Source organism: Cyprinodon variegatus, unplaced genomic scaffold, assembly GCF_000732505.1.
Source record: "Cyprinodon variegatus isolate N-32 unplaced genomic scaffold, C_variegatus-1.0 Scaffold615, whole genome shotgun sequence".
Taxonomy (NCBI): domain Eukaryota; kingdom Metazoa; phylum Chordata; class Actinopteri; order Cyprinodontiformes; family Cyprinodontidae; genus Cyprinodon; species Cyprinodon variegatus.
This window is the reverse complement of record NW_015151068.1, coordinates 427,591-454,783: the sequence shown is the minus strand read 5'-3', so window position 1 is coordinate 454,783 and position 27,193 is coordinate 427,591. Positions and strand designations below refer to the sequence as shown.

Genomic DNA, 27,193 nt, shown 5'->3' with positions numbered 1-27,193 from the left:
ACTTGGCGCAGCTAATAGCGCCAGAGCGAAAAGGAAACAGAGGACTTGAGTTGACAGCGTGACAGATTAACTAAGAGGGGGACCTTTGGGAAGGATCTGCAGCCTGGTGGCTGTCAGTGAGCGACAGCAGCGCGTTTGGACCGAGCGGTGAAAGAGATCAGCCTCGTTTCTAAAGGCGTCCGGAGCGCAGCGCAGCGCAGCGCCGCAGCCTGAACACGGAGCAGAAAGGACGCCTGACGCTGCTGCGGTGAGTCGGACAGCTCGGCCAGCCTGATCCTGGGGGGTTTAGTGTAAACTTGTGTCCGCAGGGGTCATCTGGATTGTGCGCCGCTTTAATGCATCATGTTTCAGCCGTTTGGCGCAGGTTGCTGCTGCGCTGAGGATGCAGCCAGCAGGCATGTTGACAGCAGGGATTGCTTTCAGATGATCAATCCTGCACATTTCTTCATCACAAACATGATGCTGCATGTTAACATATCACATTATCTGCTCATATTAAAAAATATATATATTAATGCATGCTTTGCAATTATATTTAGAGCATCAAACCTCTTATTATTGAAGGCTCCACTGTGGGAAAAGGAGTGTTATACTGAGCACTAAATCAATATATGTTTATCAGTGTATCATATTATACCACATATCATATCATAGCAATAATAACATCTCCAGTGACGTGAACAGATAAATACAATTTATAGCTTTTGTTTTTAAACCAAACATTTAACAGAATCTAATTTAATGGCTTTTGTTCAAAATACAAAAGCTGCATTTATTCAATCTGCAACAAAATGGCTCAACATAATGATTCCTGGTAGAATGATATTAAACATACTATTAACAGTTTTTTTTAGTTTAAAATTTAACAAAAAAATTAGTAGCAGTTATCATATTTTGTGTATACTATTCTGTCATCCAAATATTTTGATCATACGTGTACAACAAGGTGATATTAGCGGGTTAGTTGGTGGCTGCTTGTTACCGCTACAGGACTGTTTATATATAAAAAGTATAAAAGTTCTTCTTGAGCCAGCTGATAGGCAGTGTGCAGCAGCTGGTTGGATTTACCTATGGTAAAACTATTCTAACTTGTAAAAACAATGGATAATTCTTTATCATTTTTAAAATGCTCATCTTTTTATGAACTTCGATGAACTTCAGGGAAAAATATCAAATGGTAGATTAGATTACATTAGATTGGATTAAACTTTTTTACATTACATTACATAGGTACAGGTACAAGGCAACGAAATGCAGATTTGTACAAATCTATGTGACAAAGTATTTACCCTCCAGTTTGAATATAGTTTTAGAGAAAACCAGGTAGTATTTTATCTGTGATCCATGGCAGGTCTTGCATCAAATGTTTCCTGAAACTCTTTCCCATCCTGAAACTCAACAAAGCATCTACGTCCATTTTTGGCTGTAGCCGTATTATCCTAAGGTGATTCAAATGTTAAGCCTCTCTAATACTGACTGGACAGAAGAAAGGAAGCTGTAGAAAAAAAGAATTGAAGGACTGAAACTGATAGCTTTTCTTTTGACTTACTAAATAAAACCCGCCAACGCCTACCACTTCTAAGTCTTGTTGCCCTGGGTGGTGAGCCCTAATGCCCCACTAAAATCTACCACTGCCTTTTTAAACTTGTTCTTATCATAAAATATCCCTTATCAGTAGCTCTATATGTTTACTACAAATAAGGCATATATTATTTGATCTATGTAGGGATTAAATCTCATTTGTTGACTCCTAGAAAAATGATTTTAAATGTAATTGTTTTGGTAAACATCCAAAATAAAAGCACAAAGTGGTTCTAGCAAAAAGCTTTACTGAAGCAACATATCCAGACTGTTGCCTCAGAATCTGTGTCAAAGATCCCGGTAATAAGCCTTACAAATCAAAAACCAGGAACTCGGTTTCAACAGTCCTATCACTCGTTTATCTTGAACTTGTCAGATGCCGTGGGAGCAGGGCAGCTATTAAAGCGGGTCCTTGACCCGGGGCGGGTATGTGTGTCTTTGTGCATGCAGGCTCACGCAGCTCACTTCATAAATCAATAAAACACCAGCTACCTTAAAACGAGTTATGCAACCAGCATCGGAGGCATGCATGGCTTGTAAATAGATGTGCCAATCGAGGGCATGGCGCTAAAGACTAGTAGAGGGAGCATAATTAATGAATCTAACCTCTTACACAGTTTGCAGATTTGTCAATCAGCTCCTTTAAACCAATCAAGTGATTAAACACTCCCTGTTTAGGTGAATAAGGAGTCTGAATTTAGCACGGGGATCAGGCCTTTACAGATAATGGTCAGGTTTGACTCTGCAGCCGCTGAGCGATGCACCACAGCCAGCATTGATCTCACCTGGCCTGCCCTATCATCACAGCTCTGGGTGTGTTTGTCCTTCCATTGCCTCGGTTACTGGAAAAATCAACACCCGTTTGTTGTCAGTGTCGAAGAGGAAAAGCATTCAGGGTTTTTTATTTATTTTTTTGCTTTTATTTGTCTGCGTGGTGTTAGCTCAGAAATGTGACAAACTCTTTTCTCACAGTTAGTTTTCCAGCTGAGGCTAAAAGGCTTTTATAGTTTCCTTTCAGTTCGACCACAGATGGCAGAAATGTTTTTATTATTTCCTCCTATCCGCCCCGCCCACCCACACACACAGTGCATTAGTTATACCCACAGGTGTGTTCCTTGGCAACCTTTATTTAGGTTTATGTTGTCTTCATTTAATCCGTTGAAAAGGGGCACGCCTAGGAGAAGATCACCTCCCAGGAATGTTCCTGCTACCTCGTTGCTTCAAGTGTTGTTCTTAACACGCAGGAGGATTCCTTAAAGTAGAATGGCATCCCTGCCCGGCAGGCTTTTTGTTTCACAACCAACGTGATGAAGGTACATGCCGTATCACTGGTGAGCATGAATGAGCCCAGTGAAAGGTTAGAAGCGAGTAACGCTGCAACGCAAAATGACACAGGGCTGAGTCATCCCTGATGCAACTTAAAATAACTTAATTAACACATAAAAGGTGATTGCTATTTTAATTACAGGACTAATAACGAAGAAATGCGGATGTCTATTAAATGTTTAACATTCTTTTTAACAAAATGGCAGAAAGTTAAAGTAATAGCAAGAAAATTCTCTATAAAGATGTAGAAATTGAACTTTATTGATCTCACAAAGGAGAAATTAACTCCCTGGATTCACTATGGGGAGCAGTGGGCTGCCATTGTTCGGCACCCGGGGAGCAGTGTGGGGTTAAGGGTCTTGCTCAGGGACCCAGAGTGGCAGTCTGTGGGAGTGGGGCTTAAAACTCGGCCTTACCCACTAGAAAGCCACTCCCCCTAGTACTAGTAGTAAAAGAATTTAATGAATATGCTTAAGATGTTCATTATTTCAGATTATGAACAATGTGGTTATATAAGGAGAAGGTATTTTAGATTGACACACAGCAGTTCTATGGCCATAAAAGGCTAAGTAGAGAAGAGTGCTGTTCATCAGATGATGGAGTGGAGGAAACTGTCGGAATGAAGCGATGTGGAAACTGTTTTGTTTCTTCCACAGAGGATGTTCCAGCAAATCCCAAAACAAAAAAAAGGCAACGACAGTAACTAGTCTAGATTTGTCAGAGATGTAAGGACATGCCGAGGATGTGGAAAAGAGGGAGGTTACTGCAGGCTGATGTCTATCGGTGGAGGAGATGCAGGGTTTATTACAGGGCAGCAAAGAGATAAACAGCCATACCTGCAAACAACTCAGAGTGAGCAGCTACCACGACAGTGTTGTTTTTGGACGGTGACAGGAAGCCATAATAACCTGAGAGAATCCGTGTATGTTTATGTTTAACATTTAAACTCCATGCTGAGAGAGGCCTGGATTTAAGCCTTTCTTGCTGCAAGGCAGTAGTGAAAAACAGAAGTCTTCAAATAAAAATAAAAAAATCTCCTTATGATTGTGAGAATTAAGTTATCTTGTCAATACAAATGATTATTATTATTTGTCTTTCCAGATGGCAGCTTGAGGCTTACAGTTTAGTTTTTTCTTTCCCAATGTGTGACCACTAGTTTTCCTCTTCCCTCAAGATTACTGATTGTGTTTTGTAAAGAAAGAAAGAAAGTTCGTTGGTTATGGGATTGTTGGTTATAGTGGTGTTCTTAGTGATTTTACCTTCAGCAGCAAAGGCCTGTTTCATCACGTGTCTGTCTTCATTATTAAAGAAAGTCATAGTCATTGTAAAATTGGTGAAGAAAAACTATTGTCTGGTCTTTGAATTAATCTAAATGAGCCTTGTGATCAGTGCAACCACAGTGACATGACTTATTGGCTACTATATTGACGACTTATTGGACCAAACATTAGCAAGGAAAATTTCCTGAGGTATTAATGCACTAATGTTTATCAGTATAATTGTTGAATAAAACTTTAAACAAACCTTATATCCTTATATATAGGGTTTATATATCTATATATATATATATATATATAGAGAGAGATATATATCTCTATATATATATACATATACACACACATATGTATATATATATGTGTATGTATATGTATATATACATATATGTATGTATATATGCCTGTATGTATGTATATATGTGTATGTATATGTATATATACATATATGTATGTATATATGTATGTATGTATGTATATATGTGTATGTATATGTATATATGCCTGTATGTATATATGTATGTATATATGTGTATGTATATGTATATATGTATGTATATATGTATGTATGTATGTATATATGTGTATGTATATGTATATATGTATATATTTATATGACAATATAAACATTGTCATCTGCATATAAGCTGAGTTTAGTTAAGGTTACTAACACATTTGTATCCATTACTTGAGCTTGAAATTAATATTTTTTCCATTAGCATTTTAAGAATGATGATCTCCAATTTTCAAGCTCCTGTACACTGAGTGAAAAATTACTTAATATTATTAGAAATTGTGGGATCATACTCAAAACAGATTGCTCAATAGTTCAGACATGCTGTTACATTTGTGGAAGGTGGTTTCAATATTTTTTCTATTTCATTTTCTCCTCCTCAGATTACAACTTCATGGCACTGAGTTAAACTAAGCAGTTGCAACACAAGAAGAAAGAAGCCTTTATATTTACCACAACAGGAAGGAGATCTCTTTCTATCTTTGCCTCTGTAAGACTACCCCAGGACATTACAGCTAAAACCAGAACAACAGAAGCTCATACAACCACTTCATCTAACTCGGGACAACTTAAGGGAAATGGAGAACTGACAACTGAAGGCAAAAAAGGCACAAAAAAAGGCTGTTCCTTCCATAAGTCCGCCCTCGACATGTCAGGGCTTAAGCGTCATCATGATGGGAAGATTGCTGGGCTGTACGATCTTGATAAGACTCTGGGCCGCGGACACTTTGCAGTGGTCAAACTGGCACGTCATGTCTTCACCGGAGAGAAGGTACCCCTGTCTATATCTGTTCAAGAAAATGCCTTGTTTTATTCTAGAGAGAATCATTTAAGGAGATTTTCTGCATATTATAGATGTTTTAAACCTCATACTTGGACGCTAAGATGCAAAGAACAAATAAGAAACATTTATAAGCAAAACTGAGTAGAGATCAGCCTCTAGATTTAACTAATCATGACATTTGTAGAGGAATGTAAACATCCGATGCGGTTCTGTCTCCAAAACTGTTTGCATTTCAACGTGACAAAGTACAGCATCAAAATACTTTCAATTTGCTGCACACAAGCTCTCGGTTTGTTGACGTCTACTTTTGCCACTCTTCCAGGTTGCAGTAAAGGTGATAGATAAGACTAAGCTGGACCCGGTAGCACGGGGTCACCTTTTCCAAGAGGTCAGATGCATGAAAATGGTACAGCACCCCAACGTGGTTCGCCTTTACGAGGTCATCGACACAGCCACCAAGCTCTACCTCATTCTGGAGCTGGGCGATGGGGGAGACATGTACGACTGCATCATGAAGCATGACGGAGGTCTCAGCGAAGAGGTGAGAGGAGCATAGAGGACAGCATCGGACTTGTTAACAAGAGCTATTTAACCTATTAGTGCAGAGGTCTTTAAAGTTTTCTAGGCCAAGGACCCCCAAACTGATGGCACTCGTCCTATAGTCACTCTATTACAGATGGAGTCATGTAACAACAGTAACTTCGCCCTGGGATTATTAGATTATTTCTGATTCTGATTCCTGGTTGATGGGACAGGTGTTGTGAATGAAACGGTGCCCAGCTTGAAAGAGCTCCTGGGTGTCGCTGAATGTGTGCATTGTTGACTGAAAGACATCTTCTGCCTCCATTTATTTACTACAGTGTGTTTTAAAGACATTGCAATTAGTGGAAACAGTTGCAGGGGGGAATATAAAAGAAAATCCTAATCAACTAAATCTTTCGCGACCCCCATGCAGTACCTCTGTGGACCCCTAGGGGTCGCGGCCCCCCTGTTGAAGACCTCCGCATTAGTGGATTAATATGCAGAAGTGTAGTTACTATTTTATAGCGTTGTCTGATCTTTGAAATACATCAAGATTAGGTTAGAGGAAAAGCAGCAACACAAAGCGTTAATGGGTGTTTTGTAGAGACAGATATTTTTAAATGACTTATTTCCAGATCCCAAGGGATTAGTGTGTGACATTTAACATTTAAGCACTGCATGTTAAGGAATAAAAGTTCTGTATGGGGTTCAGCATTAAGAGGCCATAGTTAAACTATTTTACTTACCGTAATTTAGTGCTTTTATCTAGTGCTCTGGTTTAAAAAAAAATACTGGCTTAAATAAAAAAATGAAAAAATGTAGTATATTTTCCTGGTTTAAAATTTTTTTAGCTGATTGCCTTGTTGAAAAAAAATGTTTTAGCTTCTGCCTCTTTATGGGTTATTTCCATCCTGTCCACTTTCCTCTGACTGGCTAACCTCCAACAGTCTGCTGCAGTGCTTCACAGAACGCATTAGCTGCACTCCCATTACATCCCAGCTATGCTGAACCCAGAGTCTGTGCCCATATAAAGAATTCCTTTACTAGCTGACATAAGCTTGGAATGAAGTTGGAAAGAAATAGCTGTAAACCTCATACTTAAATCATTCCTGGCACTTTTATTTAGGGTGATGGAAACTTCTTATTGCTTATATTTATTTTAAACCTCTAATAACCTTTACCCATGCTATCTTTGAACTGGGGTAGATGTGCCTCACTGAGAGCCACTGCTGCCTTAGCAAAGAAATAAATAAAACGTATTATTTGGCTTTAAAGACAAATTAATATATTGAAATGTATTGCTATAGTATTCATCTTGTATTTGATAAAACATACCTACATCTAAAAATACATTTTTGGACTTCTGTTTTCTATTTATACTAAAAAGTAACTATAGAATTTTTTTTGCTATTAGCTAGCTAGCATATTTTTCAGTGTTCTTACAGTTTACTGACAACCATTAACACTAGCTTAACATTAGCTTATTTGTATTCACCCTAGCTTTCTGATTAACATAATATTGTATAAAAACCCTCTGTTCTTACACATTGTATAAGAACTTTTTGAATAAAATTATTTGTAACTTTTACCAAATCTTCACCATGGTTTCTTTGAACAGGCTAATTTCCCGCCAAAATGTCATTGCAATTTCAGCAAAGTCTGTCAGCAACATCTTTATTCCAGAGCAAACTTTACATGCGAAAAGTCTTTGCTTTAGCTTTCATTGATTTAAAATTGTGTTTTTCCCTGTATTATTTTCAAAGGTGGGAAAATTCAGTTATTTCTTATCAAATGTTTATTGTTTAATTACTGCTAGTAATTTAGCATATTTACATGTTCTTACACGTTGTATCAGAGCAGGTTTAAAGTCCAAAAGGTAAATTGAAAGATTATCAATGAAATACCATAAAAAATATTTCACAGTGTGATGTTAGCTCAGACTTGTTTCTTCTTGACATTACCTTTTTTTTTTATCAAAGAAATATTAAAGAAAATATTCATAACCTCTACCAATATTCCCCAGTGCTATTCTTTAATAGGCTTGTCTGTTTTCTGCCAAAAAGTATTATGTTTTATTGCCTATTCCTAAAAGCTGTATCAGAGTACATATCAGGTTCACAAGATAAACTGCTAGATGATCATTGAACTGTTATAAATAACATATTTTATTAATTTACATTGGCTTGTAATAAAGTTGGGCTAAAGGATATAACCTTGGCATAAAGCAGTTCTGATTGGTGCTTTACTGAAAGATAATTTAAAGTTATGTAAACAGTCTTTCAAAACTTTATCTTTATCCCTCAAGCAATTATTTTAACCCACCACCAATTTGCCAAAAACTTTAACAAAGTAAACATACAGAAGGTCATTAATTAAAAATGACATGAATTAAGACAAATCAATTACAAGTCATTGAGCTCCTTGAAATTAAGATTTAAACTTTTTGAAAAATGTAATTTTTAATAGCGTTGCGCCGATGCCATTTTTTGGCCCCGATGCTGATACCCAATACCTGGCTGTGCAGTATTGGTTGATACCGATACCATAGCGATACCATCTGTTTGGAATTGATGTGTGTGTGTGTATATATGAAGAACTGCATACTCCTTGGATGTAAAATAATTGCCATCCTGTATTTGTCAAGCTGCTGCCTACCTTTGTGAAGCAGAAAAAAGACTAATACAAAGTGAATCCAGTTTTATTGCCTACCTGGAATGGGTGACAATAGTTAAATAAACTTTTGGCTCTCAAAATGTTATCCGTTCCCTATTTGTTGGTACTTGCTGATACCTATACCACCATTTTAGTGCTGAATTGGGGCCCCGTCCGATACTGGTATTGGTGCAACACTAATTTTTAATTACCTGGTAAATACTTTTAGCCAGTTAGCATGTGTATCTGCATTTTTTGTTTATTTTTGGGAAAGTTTAAATGCTCACTAGGATTGAAGGACAACATTTAAAATATGTGTCTGACTGTGTTTCTGTTTCCTTTTTTCAAGGTCGCCAAGTGTTACTTTGCCCAGATTGTCCACGCCATCTCCTACTGCCACCGGCTCCATGTGGTCCACAGGGACCTGAAGCCTGAAAACGTGGTTTTCTTTGAGAAGCAGGGAGTCGTCAAGCTCACAGATTTTGGTTTCAGCAACCGCTTTCAGCCGGGAAAGACGCTGAACACATCCTGCGGCTCGCTGGCTTACTCTGCTCCTGAAATATTGCTGGGGGACGAGTACGACGCTCCTGCTGTTGGTAAGTCTGATCGGTTTTAGCTTGTGGAGTGTTAGTTTGATTCCAGACTTTGTTTGAATCAGCTGCTGTGCAGGACGCTTCAGTCTAACTAGAGCATTGATTTATATGAACTCTCTGCAAAATGACACAGAGTATTGGCTTTTACTATAGTGTTTGACCCAGTTTGCTTTATGAATGGTCCCTGCTGACAGCTTTTTAGTCAGCTGATTGAAGGGCTGGAGGTTTTAACAGAGTCCTTCTACCTATAGTACTACTCACTGATATATCTGAAATAGAATATTACAAATGCACCTGAAGCAGCATTACTGGCATTGTTTGCAGCTCCAATGCACTTCTACTTTGGATAGAGGCATTTGGATATTAAATTAAATTGAAATGAGAAACAAAATCAAAACAGAAGGGTCGCAGGCTGTAGCTGCTAGATGAGGAAAAAGGGAGGCGCAAGGAAAAGGGGGAAGTAGACGGAGCGAGGAGAGGCATCAGCAGTTCTCGTGTCTGCCCAGAGGCCACTGCAGCAAACGTAGGGGAAAGAAAAGGCAGAAAGACGAGAGAAGCTGTTTCTGTTTTTCTGACTGAGTGAATTTGCAGTGGCTGTTTCCATCCGTCTTCCTTGTCTCTCCTCTCTCCCTTTGTGCCAAGCTTCCATATTCTTAAAAGTGCAGTCATCGCTGTGCTCCTTGGCCACGTGTGGGGCTTTGTGTGACTGCGTGAGCTCTGTCTGAGGCCATGTCTGTGTACATTGTCGGTGCTTTGTGTTTTTGTGTGTGCTTCGTGCCGTGGAGCAGCTGCATTGCCCCTGCGTTATTGTTCATTCAGCTGAAATGATGATGTTTTGATTGCTGGGATTATCCACTCAGCCGGCATGCAATATTGTGCCCACCGTATCACTGGCTAAGGCTGATGTAGAGCAGCCTGAAAGGAGAGCAGCATTCCTGACATTTGAGAGCCTCCAAGTTACCTGTTCAGGGGTTACAAGCAGCCATGCTGACACTCTGTGGGATGTTTGGGTTCGTCTTAAGTCATGCCAAGTGGCACAAAGCCAAGTTTGCTGCAGAGATAAAGAGGCTGTTAACACTTGGTTTTATCGAGCCGGGCTCATGTGGAGGTTGTTGGTCCAGTGAGGAAGTCCTTGAGAAAACAAGATCATTAAATTAGGTGTTTATGCAACAGAATAATAAGTCCAAGCATTATATATTCCAAGAAACACACTATATGCATAAGTAATGACAGGTCAAATATTTGCTACCCTCTATTCAGATGTGTAAAAAAATGTCTTTCATTAGGTCATCTTCAACCTTTACTTTAAACACATTTATTCATCAGGGGGACCATTTTAATGATAAGAAATAATTGTTTTCACTAAAAAAGCAAAAATAATTAGAGAATAACTGCAAATAGTAGGATTTTAGTCTCATCTACTCCTTATATTTACCATTAGACGTGGTGGTTTTGAGTGGTAACAATCTTTGTGCTCTGAGGAGAAGCTTTTCACCTTAAAAACACTCCGGGTAAATTTAGCGTAATAGAACAGATGGATTAATAATATGCCCACTGGTGAGCACAGTAGGGGATCCATCATGGTGTGGGCTGCTTTCTCTTTTAAAGCCCTGGAATCCTTGTTAAACTGCACGGTGACAAGAAAATCTCAGAAATATCTGTAAGTTTGAAACCCTTAATAAAAATAAGTATTAAGAAACAAAAAAATTGGAAATGTTCCCTTTCTGCTGAATTTATTATTATTTAAAAATATTCATTTCCACACCTAATGTGCAATGACAAAAAAAAAAAAAAATCAGATTAAAGCCATATTTCTCTGACAGCCTACAGCTAAGAATTGTGTTAAACAGTTGGCAGGATCTTTTCCAATTCATCTTCCTGTTTTATACAAAGTGCTGCTGTGACACTTTTTTTTTTTTTTTTTCCTGGCATGATCCCATTCTCATACCTGCGCCAAAACAGATTGATCTCTTAAAGTCTCATAATGAGCAGAAGCCTCTGGTGTTTGTTGATGTATTATTGCGAGATCTTTAAGAAAATAGAGACTGCTGTACTTTAATGGCATCAGGAGGCAAACTTGGACGTTCTCCAATTAGTCGAACGAGCCAGGAGGGGGTGTCGATGATGCGTCGGGGACCCTGATTTTAACGTGGCTGCTTTTAAAGACTCAGTTAAATAGCAGGAATTAAAGAAAGACAGGTTTTTCATCTAATCTCTATCGCTTGTTTTTAAAAAAGAGCTAATATTTGAGGAACTTTATCACATCCAAGCTCATTGATGATGATTTTTTTTCCCCTCATCTTAACTTTATCAAAACCTTACAGATGTTTTTAAAGATTATGGGTGTATTTTTTAAACTCCACCATGCTGTTTTAAGTAAAAAAAATCTGTTATCAGTCTATTGCGTTATAAGCTCAGGAATATATTCCTTCATCATTTTTATAATTAGTTTTTTTATCTTTACTTATTTGCTGTGTAATAATAATGATGCTGCTGCTGGCAGAACTGCAGTGATGATCTATTATCTTTCGACAAAGATTTTGACATTAAATAAAAGAATTTGCATTTACATTGTTCTGAGAAAATAAGGATTTGCGGGTTTTTCTTTCTTTCTTTCTTTTTTTTTTTTTGGGTGGGTGATGTCGAACTGATAAGTGCGTTTTCTTCTCTGATGTTCTCGACTGTGTGGGCTTTTTTTTTTGTCTCCGATAAATGGAAAGTTAAATATAGCGCTGCTCTTCCTCTTCAAAAAGCTCAAGCTGCTTTTTAAAATAATAACTTATCTAATAGCTTTCTCTAAGGACATAAGCAAGGCGTGTGCAATATTCAGAGGGCATGTATAAATATATTGGACTGTTTTGTGTCATTAGGTTCTATTTACATAATACCACTTTTATTGGCACCCCTGGTAAAGATTTAAAAAAGCTCTGGTTAGACTTTTACTTTGAAAGAATTATCACCAGACCCTGTTTGTCAGCTTTTTTCTTCTGGAAAGGTCATTGTCACTATTACCACACTTTGAGAGCTACGATTCTTGATCATCCACAGTCACAGTAATGATCTTGGAAGGCGGTCAATGTTGGATCTGGCGACCTGTCTCTTTGTTGGTTTGGCCGTTATGTGTATTGGTTAAAAGCTCTAGCTTTGTCTGATTTAGCCAGAGCTCATGGTAGTAGTTAAAGTTTCAGCGGATGCATTTATAAACACATTTTGGTTTTTCATGTTTAAAAAAAAATTAGTTTTTTCCACCTACAATGTTACTCAGGATGACATTTGGTCAGTAGTTGGTGCCTGAAGATAGAAGGGGGTTCCAGCCAATCACCAAGCCCCAGTTTCTGGAGGAACGGGGAGGTTTTTTGTGTTTACGATGGAACAAAGGTCTTTACCTTTGCAGATTTCTTGACCGGCTCACAGGAGTTTGGTTTTCTAGTTTAGTTTTCATGTGTTCTGTTGGTCTGAAGAGAGTTAGTTGTTTTCTCAAGGGCATTTTTTTGGTAGGAGACTGCAGGATAATGGGGATTATAGGCTGCTGGCAATGTAATAAAGATCTGTCCAGTCTCCATATGGACAAAGCAAGACCCTTTGTTGCATTCTCTTGTCAATGTCAAGCTTTTTTTCTACTGAACGTTGGAGTCTTCCAACAATTCTGGTCATACTGTAGTGGTGACAGGCTGGATCTCCTGGTATTAGAGGGTAGAGCGTCTGATTTTGGAAGTTAGTGTTTATTAACAAGAACATGTAGAGTGTTCCACAACTCTTTACCAAATTGGAGGAGTTTGAATATCTGGTGTGTTATTGGGCAGTGGATGGATAGACTGGATGGGAGTGTTGTTCGTAGTAATGTGGCTACTTTTTTTGTTTTTAATCAAATCTCTAAACCACAGGGACACCTATGCTAAAACCCTCATCTATGGTCGTGAAATATGGATCAAGAATAAAAGAACAAGATCTGAGATAAACAAGCTTCCTCTGTAGGATGGCTGGGTAAATCTTAAGAGATAGGATACAGAGCTCAGACATTTGGTGCCCACCTTTATAGATCTAACATCAAACAGGCAGGAGAACCCTGATCAGACAAAGGACTTTTTGGAGAGACTTATGATTGATTGATTGACTTATTGATCTCACAGTGGAGAAATGTACTCATTACATCAGCTCCAATAGTCAAAGAAGAAGAATGTGCCAAAGGAAGAAAAATGTGCAAGGGATATATACAGTATATTCAGTTCGACCATATATGACGGGGTTTTTTTTGTTTTTATTTTAGTTGGATTATTATATAGGGTTATTGCACAGGGTGTTTACATGGTTATTTATATAGATGGATACCCATATGTTTAAAAGTACAAAACTTTCAAAAAGGAAGTAGAGATTTTTTTTACAATACATGTATTTTTACATGTATTTTTCCTAAATTTAAATCTCCCAATAGAATCAGTATTTCTGTCCCTAGAATAGGATGATTGGATTTTATATACTGGACATAAGATAATAGAGTTGTTTTTTTCTTATTTCAAACATAAATCACTGTATTGCATTTGCAAATTATCTTATTTATTTATTTATTGAGGTTCTTTAACTTCACCTTTGGTGTATTTGGAGTTTGTTAAAGCAAAGCAAGGAATAGAGGATGCCGTTGCTCTTACCAGATACGAGTTGAACCTGATTCAGCCTCGGGGCCTTTGGCTCTGATCCAACGACTGCAAACCAAGCTAAACACTCCTCCAAAACTTCCCCAGAAATGTTCATTTTGAATGTTTGTTAAAAATGGAAACTCCTGTACACGTTAAACATGAAAATTTTTGATAAGCATAATTTTTTGAACATCAAAGACGCTTATTAAAAATCAGTTCTTCATTAATGTTAAAAAAATATATATTACCAGGATTGTTCTTGAGGTCTATAGTCTAATTTGGTTTATTTTAACGTAATTTATTCACATCTAAATGATTAAGTTTGTACATGTTTGGTTTTCAATATTTAAATAGATAATTTTACAGCTTTCTGTCTTTTTTGTACAGCTGTCTGATGGATATATGTGATAAGAACCACTTTATTTTTTTATTTAAATTTTTTTTCCTACTTGCTTTGATTCTGTTTTATTTTCCTATATTTTAATCATGTTAAGCACTTGCATTGTCTTTGTACTCAATTGTGCTATACAAATAAATTTGCCTTGCCTTAAAGAGAAGTTATGATCACTGAAATGTGTTTGAAGGGCTTAGATTGAAAATGAAGTTAAAGCAACTTTAACAATGTGCAGGAGTTTCCCTTTTTCAGATTTTGGGTTTGTGCCCATTTTTCTCCTACGCACCCAGCTATGTTTGTTTAGCTTTCTTAAAAAATGTTCTCATCAAAGTGATATTTTCTCACGCTGAATAAATACACTCTACATTTCTTTAGCCTGTGATAATCAGCCTTCATCATCAGTGCATACTCTGCTACAGTGCATTGACGCAAGCCTGTTAACCATCTGGTTTATAAGTAAAGTTATTGAAGGAAAGTTCGACGAACAGCTGACGCAAGTAAGGAGGGAGCGGGGCTCTCGGTTGCTAGGCTACGCTGCTGAGGGGGTAAGGCGGCGGTGGGGGCTGCTGCAGCTCCTGCTCCCTCCATCAGCAGAAAGAGACGCCGCTGCTCACGGTGAAGCAACACATTTACTCCAACAGATTGGATTCTCCGGCGTGTTCCGGCGAACTGGAGCGAAGCAGAGACATGTAGAGACAAATCACCAGGGGTCCGAGGATGATGAATCCACTGAGGCTCCATTATTTTCAGTCTGGTCCACATTCCAAAAACACACCTTTTGTTAAGAACTGATTAATCAACCTTTTAAAATAGTTAGAATTTCTTCTAACGTGGCTGGACACGTTTAGCAACAATATATGGCTGGTTTAATTGAGGCTCTTTAGAGAGGCACCACAGCAGCTTTTAAAATGCTCACAATGAATCAGATAAATGTGCTCTGGAAGGTCATCACCTGGAGTTTTTTCTTCATCTCACCAGCAGAGCAGAGCATCTTTCATTCCCACCTCTTTGCTCCTAGTTTTTAAATCAAGCTCACTGTCGCTGCTTTAAGGTCGTCCACTTCTAATCTTCACCACCTCCTGCTGCAAGTTGGAATCATTTTGCAACCATGCTATAAATTACCCTCATTTAGGACGACAATCTTACCTAAAGTAGTGAGTTACTTGCCTTTATAAACACATGAACTTCAGGAGGGATCATTCTGTTCTAGTCTATCTAAAGACACCAGCATCCTTAATAGATCATCTCTGATAAGGCATTGGTCCAACATTTGCAGCTGAAACAGTTTCAGGTCTGCTACAAAGGCTTCCCACAAGGTTTAAATGTTTATGGGAATTTAGACCGTTCTTTTAGAAGCATATTTATGGGGTCAGACACTGATGTTGGACGAGAGTCTTTTGCTCAGTTTCAACTAAATGGTTTTCTGTCAGTTTGAGATGTGGACTATGTTAAGGTCAGCCAAGTTCACCCACACTAAACTCTAATCCATGTCTCTATGGACCCTGCTAAACTTACGCTCATACAGAGTTTGTAGGACCTATTGTCTGACCTCCGAAGTGAGCTTTTTATAAATGTCTTGTTCGATTGCCTTCACTTTCCTAAAATAACACTATGAGTCAACTGTGAAATATTTAGAGATAAGAAAATGTCCCAGCTGGGCTTATTGAGCAGATGGCAGCCTATCAAGGGAGTTGGCTAGAATACCCAGAGCTCCTGACCCTTCTTCCAGGTGGTTGGTTTGGGGAAGTTTATGGGATTGGCCAAAAAAAGTGTCAGAATTTAAGAAAGCAAGACGCTATGACACATGATCTGAAAAAATTATATTTTATTCAGTCCCCATTATAGCATTGCTATAATTGTTCGCTGTGGTGACGGCATCATTCTATAGACATGTTTGCTTTCAGTAGAAAAATATTTAGAGTTAATGGGGAAAATGGATGAAACTAAATAAAGTATAATCCTGGGATAAGTAGTACTTGTATAACGTTTTTTCCAAGTCAGGAGGCTTGACCAAAAGGCTTTACTCTAGTCTTTGACCCATTCACTCACACACTGATGATGGCAAGCTACATTGTAGCCACAGCTGCCCTGGGGCTCACTGACAGAAGCTGCCGTACACTGGCACCACCGGACCCACTGACCACCAGAGGTAGCGCAATGTGGGCTTAGTGTCTTGCCCAAGGACACGACAACTCTGAAAACCGGAGCCAGGGTTTGAACCATCAACCCTTCGATTTCAGGGCGAGTTCCTACATCCGACACCCCTGTCGCCCCACATGGGTGATATAGCAAAGGACTTGTGACTGGGGCAAAGGGTTAAGGGATGGTTATAAGGGCTGGTTATGCTCCCGCAGCAGTGTGTCACAGATATGATGCAGATATTTATGGTTTATGCCCAATATTGAAGCGTGGTCTACGCTATGTTATTCCACGCCACAACGCAAGACGGACAATCATTAACTAGCTGTGGGTCTAGATACGGCCGAGACGGTGAGGAAGTGGGGGCAAGTTTGTGCGACAACGGAGGAACATGAGGGCGAAAAAGAGCCGGGATCCAGGTGGAGAAAGGGTCCCAGCGTTCTCGCGCACCTCGCTCTGCTAGCTGGTTCATCTTCACAAGTCGTTATCCACAATGGTGGTCATACAAACAAATCAAACCGGTGAGGTACCAAATAGGAAATACGCATAGTGTAGAACGGATGTAGATTTGACCAATCAGAGGCCTCCTGTCTGCGGTCACCTACAATTATGAAGAGGTGCAGCAGAGTGTCTGTGGAAGGCGCGGGGGCACATTTGCGTTCACTGCGACACACAATGCAGACGACCTGGTTTCTTATACCCCATTTACACTACCCTTGAAAAACCGTGCCGAGACCGGTCCGAGCTCAGTAACTGAGATAACTTATCATGTGTAAATGGAAAGCAAACTGAACTGAACCGAGCTAGATACAACCGGGCCGAGCTAACTGCAGACCAGTTCCAGAGGTGGGCTCGTCTCTGTTTTTCCCTGCCTCGCTTCTCTGATAACGAGAGCGCATGAGCAGAACGTGTCATCTCCGTCTGGCTGCGCATCCCGATTCACACTCCATTCCAGTAGTTGGCGGTAACGCCCCTCCGGAAGTTGCTTGCCAACCAACACAAAACAGAAGAAGAAGAACAACTATAAACAACTATAAACATCCACAAAAGGTTGCCGTCATCGCCTGACCCTCCGCAAACACCGAAGTACAGCAATAATAATCAAGCATAACTTTCTGAATGTGACGGGCGCCGCCATTTTGATTTGCTTGATTACCTCCTTCTTCGTCTTCTTCTTCTTGTGTTTTATGGCGGTTGGCAAACAACTTTTGGTGCATTACCGCCACCAACTGCTTGATTTCCTCCTTCAATACTGGCAGTAATACCGCAGATCGTCACTAGGAGGCGAGGAGTCGAGGAACCGAGATAGCGTGATGTGTAAATGGTCGTCAGAACCAAGCTCGGCCTGCTTAAGACAGGTCTCGGCATGGATCGCTTTTCAAGGGTAGTGTAAATGGGGTATTAGTATAAACGAGCCTTTACTCTCCACACAGCAAGAACTACAATGGTATTGTTAACTTCATTAGTTTTACATGTTCGGAATGGCCCAGATAAAGTCCAGACCGAGATACAAATAAGACTATGAAAAGAAAATTATGTCCAGACCTTAATTAAAATTTTCCTTAAATGTCCAATAAATTTGCTACTTAGTGTTAATCTGTCTCTTAAGAAGCCATAGAAAACACTTTAAATTTCACTAAATGCAAAATGAGATGTAAAAGTGCTTATGAACCCGTTACCATAAACAGTTTTGCAAAATACGTACTGCTTATCAGGTATCAGTTATTATATTCATAGTGTTTAACTGCTTATTGCTTATAATTATATTTTTAGACATCACTTTGATAAGTTATCTGGATGTGATGCTTCTTCACATTTTTTTTGTCTGATATCATCCCCTCAATAAAACGTTGAGAACAAAGAAACAGCTTTCAGCAGCAAAAACCTTTCTTTCATTGTCATTAAGTTTAACTCTCACAGCAATTTAAATCTGTCGGACAGGCTGTCAGCTTCGAGGCGCACCGTTTTTTTCTTTATTCAAACAGTAAATTAAGAATTTGCACTTTAGTTAATTAAAGCAGGGAAATACCCCAGCCCCCCACCCTCCCTTTCACATCAGTCAGATTCTGCTGAGATGGGACCAAAAGGCCAACTGATTGTGCACTTCTGCGATGCTTGCAGTCAGCGGATGAGCGCTGAATATGTGTGTCAGTGGAGCATCCTGCTGACCGGGGCAGCGGTGACAGCCCTGAGCACACAAAGTTGTGCTCCTTCCCCTTTTATTGTACAACAACTGGACTAAAAAGAACTGTTCCATGAAATTAGCATTTGCATGAAGCTCCAAAGGATGAACACGTTAACCCACTTTCCTCAGACTGTGTGTATATGGGTGTGCAGATGCGTGTGCTGACATGCGAACGCGCTGCTGGCTGCAGGCAGCCGCGCAGAGCCTCGTCTTCGCTTAGACAGACGTGTCCTGAGATCCTGCACATATTTATGGAAATGGTTCTGATCGAATGTGCTTCACGCTCCGTTTGAACTCAGCTCATATGTATATTCTGATCTAGGTCACTAAACAGTGAAGATGAATTTGCTTTGCTTTATGGAGCATCTTATTTCTGTGACCTTTTTACTTTAAATAACTTCTCTTGTTCCATTGTTGCCAATTTAATAAAAGCATTCCCTTTCTGTGTGTCTGCAGATATCTGGAGTCTGGGGGTGATCCTCTTCATGCTGGTGTGCGGTCAGCCCCCTTTTCAGGAGGCTAACGACAGCGAGACCCTGACCATGATCATGGACTGTAGATACACAGTGCCTCCGCATATCTCCCATGCCTGCAGAGAGTGAGTAATACCCCGGCACACAAACCCACACAGATGGACGCAGTACTCTGCAGGTGCTGCATATTTCATGTTTGGAGATGTGTGAAGGGGAGAGAGCGGAGAAGTGAGGGTGCGGTCTCATCTTCTGCTGCTCTCCGTTGTCCTGCTTTCACTGAGCCGCTGCAGCAGGGATGCAGCGCCGCGTTAAGTGGAACTAATGCACCGCTTCCAAATCGGCCCTCTGTTTTTAGCACAGTGAGGGTTTAATGTTGCCTCGCTGACAGAGAGATCTCTGAACAGCCGCAGCTCAGAAAGCACATTCTGCTGGGCCTTGACTTTACATTACAGTGTTGATTAAATACTAAATCTTACCTTTTCTTTTCCCACGTAGTTTTGCAGGAACTTCTGCGGATGTGATAGTCATATGATTTTAGATTTTAAGCCAGTTGAGCAGAAACTAAAAATAATCAGATGAAAGAAATGCTAATATTTATATAATTTTAGGGCTAGTTTAGCAGTTTTGGCCACCATAACATATCCTTTACTTTGAATTACTAATTCATTGTACAAACAAATATCTTTGTATAATAAGTGGCTCATTTATTCGCTGCTCACTTTAAGTCTAAAAGGGTTTAAATTGATGTATCTGTAAATCAAGTTTACATATGAACTTTCTCTAAATCAGTAGTTTTAAAAGTTAGATAAGAAAAAAAAAGTTTTACTCCTCCAAACCCTCTGCGACCATCTTTTTTTTAAAAAATTGAATAAAGAAAACTGAACTGCAGTAAAACATATTGCAAATTGCAATAAAATTAACAATATTCCACTAGAACATTTTTAAAGTGTAATTATTCTAATTTTATCCGTTTATTTTAGTAAGTAACAGGCAAGGTCTACTACATTGTAGTACTACATACTACATGTCACATTGACATCATGTTTTATTTTTTAAATGGCTCATTTATCCAGTTTATTTTTACCTGCAATTACACTGTGCCCCCTCCAGTGGGGCTACATCCTCTGCTCTAAATTTTAACATTAACTCAAGGGGTTTAAAGTTCTTTATTTTGGATTTGTGGAAATGTTAATTTACGATGCTTTGCAGTTTTCTTACCAATGGAACTTCACACCTTCTTACTTCAAATACAACTGCAAATGTAAATGTATTTTAATGTGATTGTTATATAGAGAGACTCACAACAAGTGTATAATTGTGAATTGAAAGGAAAATGATGCATAGGTTTCACCAATTTCTTTTTATTTATTCCTTCATTTATTTATATCTATGCATTTTTTTTCTTATTTAAAACATATTAAAAGTGTGGCATGTACATACCTTTGTGTAAATTTGCCAACTCTAGTCTGATACTCAAAAAAAAAGAAAAGCAACTCCAATGCAAATCATTGCTATCAGATGACACCTAACTAGTAGACCTCATTTTTAATTTTCTGGACTAATCTCTACACACTTCTTGTGTTAGCAGGAAACTATTAAAACCTGCAGGACAGTGGCCCTTGAGGGCCAACTTTGGTTAGCCCTGGTTTATATCAAAGTATACACTAGATCAGAGGTCACAGATTAGCAAATCAGGGTCCGCATCTGAACCCACCTGCTGGCTAATCCGGACCCAACCTGATTAAAACATTTATAAATTACTGCATGTTTTCCAGTAACAGCGTCTAAATGTCACTTGCGCCGCTTCTCCTGTTAACATGGTAAAGCCAATCGTAGCGTCTGGCACCAGGCTACATGTGATATAAATTAGACAATAAGCTGCTGTCAGTCTGGGTTGCTGCTGGTGCTACTTTTAGACACAGCAGGCAAACCTTGTAGAAAGATGGGCAATGGGAAAGAAGCAGAAGATGATGACAAAAAGAAAGCAGAGAAAGTGTGGACTGCTGGAAGAACTGCGGTGAGTTAGTGAAAGAAAAATGCAATAGCGTGATCAAAGACGACCCTGCACATTTTAAGTTTGTTTGGCTCAACCTGCTGCTGTGAAGCAGGATTCTCCACCATGAACAGAATCAAATATAAATATGGATCGAGGCTCACAAATGAGCACCTTGATATGTGCTTTAGTATGGCTTTGTCGCCAATTGATTTAAAGCTTTTCAGGGCAGCATAAAGCCCACTGCTCTCATTAAGCATTAAAAAAAAGAAATAAAACAGTCAGTTCAGGTGTTTTATAAAACAAAGTGAGTCAGGAAATTGTCTATATACCAAACTGAACGATTGTTCTCTACTTCAAAAACAATTCAGATTTTAAAATGAAAAATTTAATATTTTTAATGTTTTTTTTATTTAAAAATTCAATGTATAACATGGATGCATAAACACCTGCATTTTATTTCAGTATTAAATGCTGTTTAAAGTCATGTATTATAATTAAAAATGTCTCCGGACCTTTACTGGTTGTTGATTTTCTTTGTTCGGACCCTGCTGATTTTTAATTGGTTTCCACTGCAATAGATATTGTGTTGGTCTACCGCATAAAATGCCTGATTGCCTGATTGTTATGTGAAGAGATAAGGGGAAAAAAGCAAGTGCATTAGAGTAAAGTTAAAGGGTCACAATCAAGGCAATTTTAAAAAGGTTTAAATTATTCTCAGTATTATAAAATGATTGTCTTCATTATGTCCCCCTTCCAGCCTTATAGGCCATATGCTGCAGAGAGACCCAAAGAAACGAGCTACCCTAGAGCAGATCGAGAGCCACGAATGGCTCCAAGGTGTCGACCCCTCCCCAGCCACCAAGCTGTCCACCCCTCTGGTGTCGTATCGCAGTTTATCCGAGGAGGAGCACGGATCCATCATTCAACGCATGGTCCTGGGAGGCATCGCAGACAGAGACGCCATAACTGAGTACGTGTCTCCCTCTAAATGTCACATAGACGTTCTCACACATGTCATTTACTATGAACCTATCCAGTCCTGCAAAATCTCAGAGAATTTGTCACAGTTCACACATTCCACTGAAGCTTAATTGGCTCTCACCAACTGTTTAAATACCATTAAGTGGCAGATGGCGGCTGAGTGTGAGATTCTGCCATGCTAAATTCAGTCTCCTTGGCCGTCCCATCGTCTTTAGTTAGGGTGGTTATCCCAAGGAGATGTTGATATGCATGTATAATTCTGATTAATGTTTTGTTTTTATTGTCTCAGGGCTCTGGAGTCTAACCAGTACAACCACATAACAGCTACCTACTTTCTGCTGGCGGAGAGGATGCTGAGGGATAGGCAGGAAAAAGAACAGCACAACCAGACACGATCGCCGAGCCCCAGCAAGGCCCAGTTCAGGTAAACATTTCCTGCTGCAGAAATGTAGGTTTCTCTGCCATGTTGTGTACGATCAATCCACAGAAAATAAATCAGACAGAATAGGGATGGCCAGAGCTATTTTGCTGAACACAGAATAAAGACCGGATAGAGCTGTAAATTTCTGCTGCAACAACAGTGAAATGGGAGAAAATTAAGCTTATATCTATAATTATAATAATAAAAGTAATAACGTTGATTAATTAATAAAGAAAATGGAATAAAACAGTTAATTCTTCATTAATAAATAAAGAGTATGTGCGTTTTGCTGCCTAAAAACTGTCTAACCATCTACTTAGCACATCTACTTATGCTGTTTTATTAAAAATTAGATTTATAAAATATTTGGTAATATAATGAATAAAAAACACCAAGCAGAAATTTTATTTTTATCATTTCCCTTTGATTTTGTTTTTTTCTCTTCACTATGAACCAAATGGAAATAACAAAGCTGTGACAAAGGCAGTTTTTAATGTTTTTAAATCATAAATTTTAAAAATGTTTTACAGTTTTCAACTTTATAATTTAAATAAATAGGCTTACGCAATTATTCTATTGTTGAAATACTTCAATAGTATGCTAATAAAGTCTTCTGTTTTGTGAGAGGAAGTGTGGAGTTTGTTGGCCTAGCTTAGCATAAAAAGCTAGGTGTAGCAGCAGGCTTAGCAATATTTATTGAAGTATAGTTTGATTGAAACTTACTAATGGTAAACAGAAATCTGCCAGTTAGATACTGCAGCTTTTCATTTTACCCAGAAACTTTCCTAAGAGAAAGAATCTAACTTTTAACTGAGATGAATACTATTATACTATATGTTAACAAATAGCCTTCTATACCTTAGCATTGAAAATAGCAGAGGTACTAGCAAGCTTTCCACTGTTCCAAAATCGTAATTTAGATAATATTCATAAACAATGACTCACCAAACTTTAGCAAATGTTTTTTATTGGACATATGCATTGTTATTTTTCTATGAAACAAAATGTAGAAGCAAAAGTCTAAAAAAAATACCTCTTCTTTGTTGACAGCTTTTATGCTAAGCTAACTAGCATTTTTTTTTATTGTTTTTTATTTGTTTAAATGTTAAGAATCAGCTTAGATCAACTGAAACATTCACTCTGGTCTATGTTTGACTGATTTAAGAATTAAATAGTAAAGTTATGCACTATTTTGTTTAATCCCACACAGGCAATCCTGGCCTACCAGAGTAGATGTACACCAGGAAGTCAGTGATGGCATTGGAGGTCCAGCTATATCCCACCCTGGGGGCCCCCAGTCCCCTGCCAGAAGCGCTGAGAGCCTCCACAAAGGTCCCAGGCCTAAAACCGCTTTGCTCGACCTCAATCAGCGGCAGGAGATCCAGACCCCATCTTCCAGCCAACAACAGCCAGCAAGGCAGAATCAGGAAAAGAGTTCGAGGTCTCTGGGGAAGCCCCACTCCAACCCCCTCAGGTTGGGCTCTCTGGGGTCCTTGGGTCCTTGCAAACCACGTAGTCCCAGTCTTTTCAGTGTTGAAGAGGACGAGGAAGAAGAAGGTGCAGAAGATAAATGCTTGCCCCCTTCTGCTTTACCTTCTCAAGTCGTGCTGCGTTCCAAAACCTCCTGCTCCTCTTCCTCAACATGCTCCGCTGGTAATCGTATGACTTCTAGAATGAGTGCTCCAGTTTTAAATCAGATCCACGAGGAAGACAAAGAGGATGATGAAGAGGAGGAATGTATAGAATTACATGGACTTTGTCCTCCTAAGCCAAGTCTTAGCCTAAATCTGAACTCTAGAATACCATCACCCTCAACGCTTATGTCCTCTCCCAAGTCGCCAACAAATGCCACTCTAACTCCCAGCTCAGAGACAAGTGATGATGAAACAGAAAGTCCCTTTAATTCACATTCATTGACTGTAGTGGGACAAGAGGATGAAAGAGAGAGGGAGGTGGACAGTGAGAAAAGAGTGGCCGGGCAGGGTAGTCCCCCCAACTGTGCCAGTCCAGGATCGGGGTCACTGCAGGGAAAAGGTACAGCAAAAGCAGCCAGTGGGCTGGTGGAAAGCCTAAAACTCATGAGTCTATGTCTGAGCTCGCAGTTCCACAACCTGACGGGGGGAGGAGGAGGTGTCAGCGGCGGCGGTGGTAGCGGTAGCAGCGGTGGCGGCATTAGCAGCAGCGTTGGGGCTGACCCCCAAGAGCGCCCCATGTGGAGGATGTGCATGGGCGGCTCCACCGGCAGCCTGGACAAAGTGTCGCTGCTTGGCGGGCCCTCCCCGAAGGGCAACCTTTACCACCAGCCCCCACTGGGAGACGTTCTGGCGGATCCTCTGCTGGATGGACCTTGCACTGCAACACTGAGACTTGGGGAACTGGATTTGGCTAGAGAAAACCACAGGAACATAAAGAACCGTGCGCTGCAAATGCCTTTGAACGAGAAAACATTGTCCGTCAACATTCACCGGAGCCCCAAGGAGGGTTTGCTCTGCACCCCTACCCCACACAGCTGCTGCCAGGTCATATAGTGTCGCAGCCGCATTAACCACACTCCATGTCTCCCTCTTGTATCACTCTTCTTCCTGCTGTCATTTAACTGCATCCACTGGTTGTCATAAGTTTACACTCTTTGTGTTTTCCTTGTTTGGTTTTGATTAACACCTAATGGTGGGTAGCTGGGAGGGGATCCAAATGCAAAAATTGCACATTTGGAGACATAAAATGTCTCCAAGGAGGAGTGTGTGTGTGTGTAAGTATGTGAAGCACTTTCAGTAAATTAAACAGAACACTAAGGGGATGTTTTAACTTGACGGTGTGTTTAATCTGAGACTTTAAAAATAGAAGCAGTTCGAGGAGTCGAAAAGCCTGCTTCTTCACACTACTTCTACTGTAAGTACACAGTGCTCACACCTACATCACTGAAATAAGCTGACAAATGAAAACTGGCGAGCTTTAGTGTTGTGTTACATATCATGATTTTGTTCCAGTTTTTTTTTAATACTTTTATTTTATTTTAGACAGTTTTGTATTATCCTGATTGAAATATTTAAACTTTCTGTTTTCATTTAAGTGTGGGGGAAAAAAGACAGGAAGAAAACACTTAAGCACTTAAGCGTGAGAGAGGCACACGATATATTTTTAGCACATTTTATTTATCTTGAAGTTTGCAGAAAGAAAACGCACACTGATTTTGTTTTATTTTATTTGTAAGATCTCTGCATAGTTTGTACATATGTGTATAGCTTGAAAGTACTCTGTACCTGTAGTATTAATGGTAAAGTTGTATCGCAGTAGAGACCTGAATGCTAGATCCTTGTACACCATTATTCCGTCATTACTTGATTCTCAAGGTCTTGGTTGAATCCAGAGCTGTTTGTGTTTAACGCCTGGAAAAAGAACATTTAAGTAAGGTAAAAGGCAGCTCTGAAAACTCAAGCTCATTTTGTGAGGAAGAAAAGAAAAATAATCAAAAAAAAAACCTCTTGGTGCATCCACAAACCGCGTCCATCTTGTAGTTTTCCATGAGCACAGTAGCCACTGCTGTAGCGTATTCCAAGACTACAACAAAGGGGTTTTACGAGAACACAACACTCCCCCCACCCAAGTGTTGATCTTTGTACCTGAATGTGTGACCCACCCCTAGTGGAATATATAAACCAATGACAGTGCATGTGTTTTTGCTGTAGCAACATCATTTCTTACCCACAAGGTCAAAACCACCTGTCGTCTCTACCTAAGTAAACAGAAAGAAACGGTCACTTTACTGTAACCTCACAGCAATACCAGCAACTACAAAATGTACAATGGATGTGCCATAAATCTGTCTTAATTATATTGTACTGTATGTATATGATAGAGATCTATTACAATAAAATGATGTGTATGAAGTAGAAGGTCTGTTTGCTTTTGCTTAAAAGGTCAAACTAATGTCAATGGTTGTAAAGAAGCATTTCTTTCTCTTTAGAAACCACTGAAGTAAGACACTGGCCATTTCCTAATGTGCGCCCTAAAGTTTCTACTTAGAAGCCAGGTCGTCTGCATGTGTGTCGCAGTAAATTCAAATGTGCCTACACCCCTAACTGCAGACACTCTGGTGCACCTCTCAAACATTGTAGGTGACCGCAGACAGGAGGCATCTGATTAGTCAAATCTACATCCACTCTACACTATGCATATTTCCTGTTTGGTACCTTACCGGCTTGTTTTGTTCGTATGAACGCCATTGTGGAAAACGACTCGTGAAGTTGGACCAGCTAGAAGAGCGAGGTGCGCGAGAATGCTGGGCACTTTCTCCACCTGGATCCCCACTCTTTGTCGCCCTCATGTCCCTCCGTTGTCGGACAAAGTTGCCCCTACTTCCTCACCACTCCGGCGGTATCTAGACCCACTGCTAGTTTGTGATTGTCCCTCTTGCGTTGTGGCACGATTCAATATTGGGCATAAATCAAAAATATCTGCAACAAGCTCACTGCGGCACACTGCTGCGGGGAGTATAACGATTCCTTAACCCCTCATTGACTATATAGAGTGGGGACTTTATAGTGCATTCAGTTAACTGAGCGTTTGGACAGATTGTCACTATTTCTTACTCCTTGGTTGTCAAGGGATTCTGGCTACTTGCCTGGTACCTCTACCATCTTTGTTCTCTCAAACCCCAAACAAATCCCATGATGTTGTTGCAAATCATTCTAGGACATATCTGCTCATCTAGTGATTATCCATGT

At 39.6% G+C, this 27,193-nt stretch overlaps 1 protein-coding gene across 1 annotated transcript; it reads left to right on the top strand.

Moving 5' to 3' along the window:
- On the top strand, nucleotides 1-26,351 carry snrk (SNF related kinase). Its single transcript, XM_015392942.1, has 8 exons — nucleotides 1-247; nucleotides 5,079-5,467; nucleotides 5,802-6,020; nucleotides 9,003-9,249; nucleotides 19,055-19,196; nucleotides 21,825-22,037; nucleotides 22,338-22,472; nucleotides 23,680-26,351. Exons 2-8 carry the CDS (start codon nucleotides 5,345-5,347, stop codon nucleotides 24,995-24,997), a joined length of 2,397 nt encoding a protein of 798 aa, XP_015248428.1. The 5' UTR covers nucleotides 1-247; nucleotides 5,079-5,344; the 3' UTR covers nucleotides 24,998-26,351.
- Nucleotides 26,352-27,193: the final 842 nt, after the last annotated feature.

Excerpts from the sequence above, each read along its gene's own strand:
- snrk (XM_015392942.1), top strand. The coding sequence starts at position 5,345 with ATGTCAGGGCTTAAGCGTCATCATGATGGGAAGATTGCTGGGCTGTAC. Across the intron at positions 9,250-19,054 it reads GTACGACGCTCCTGCTGTTG|ATATCTGGAGTCTGGGGGTG; the intron begins GTAAGTCTGATC and ends GTGTGTCTGCAG. Across the intron at positions 19,197-21,824 it reads ATCTCCCATGCCTGCAGAGA|CCTTATAGGCCATATGCTGC; the intron begins GTGAGTAATACC and ends TCCCCCTTCCAG.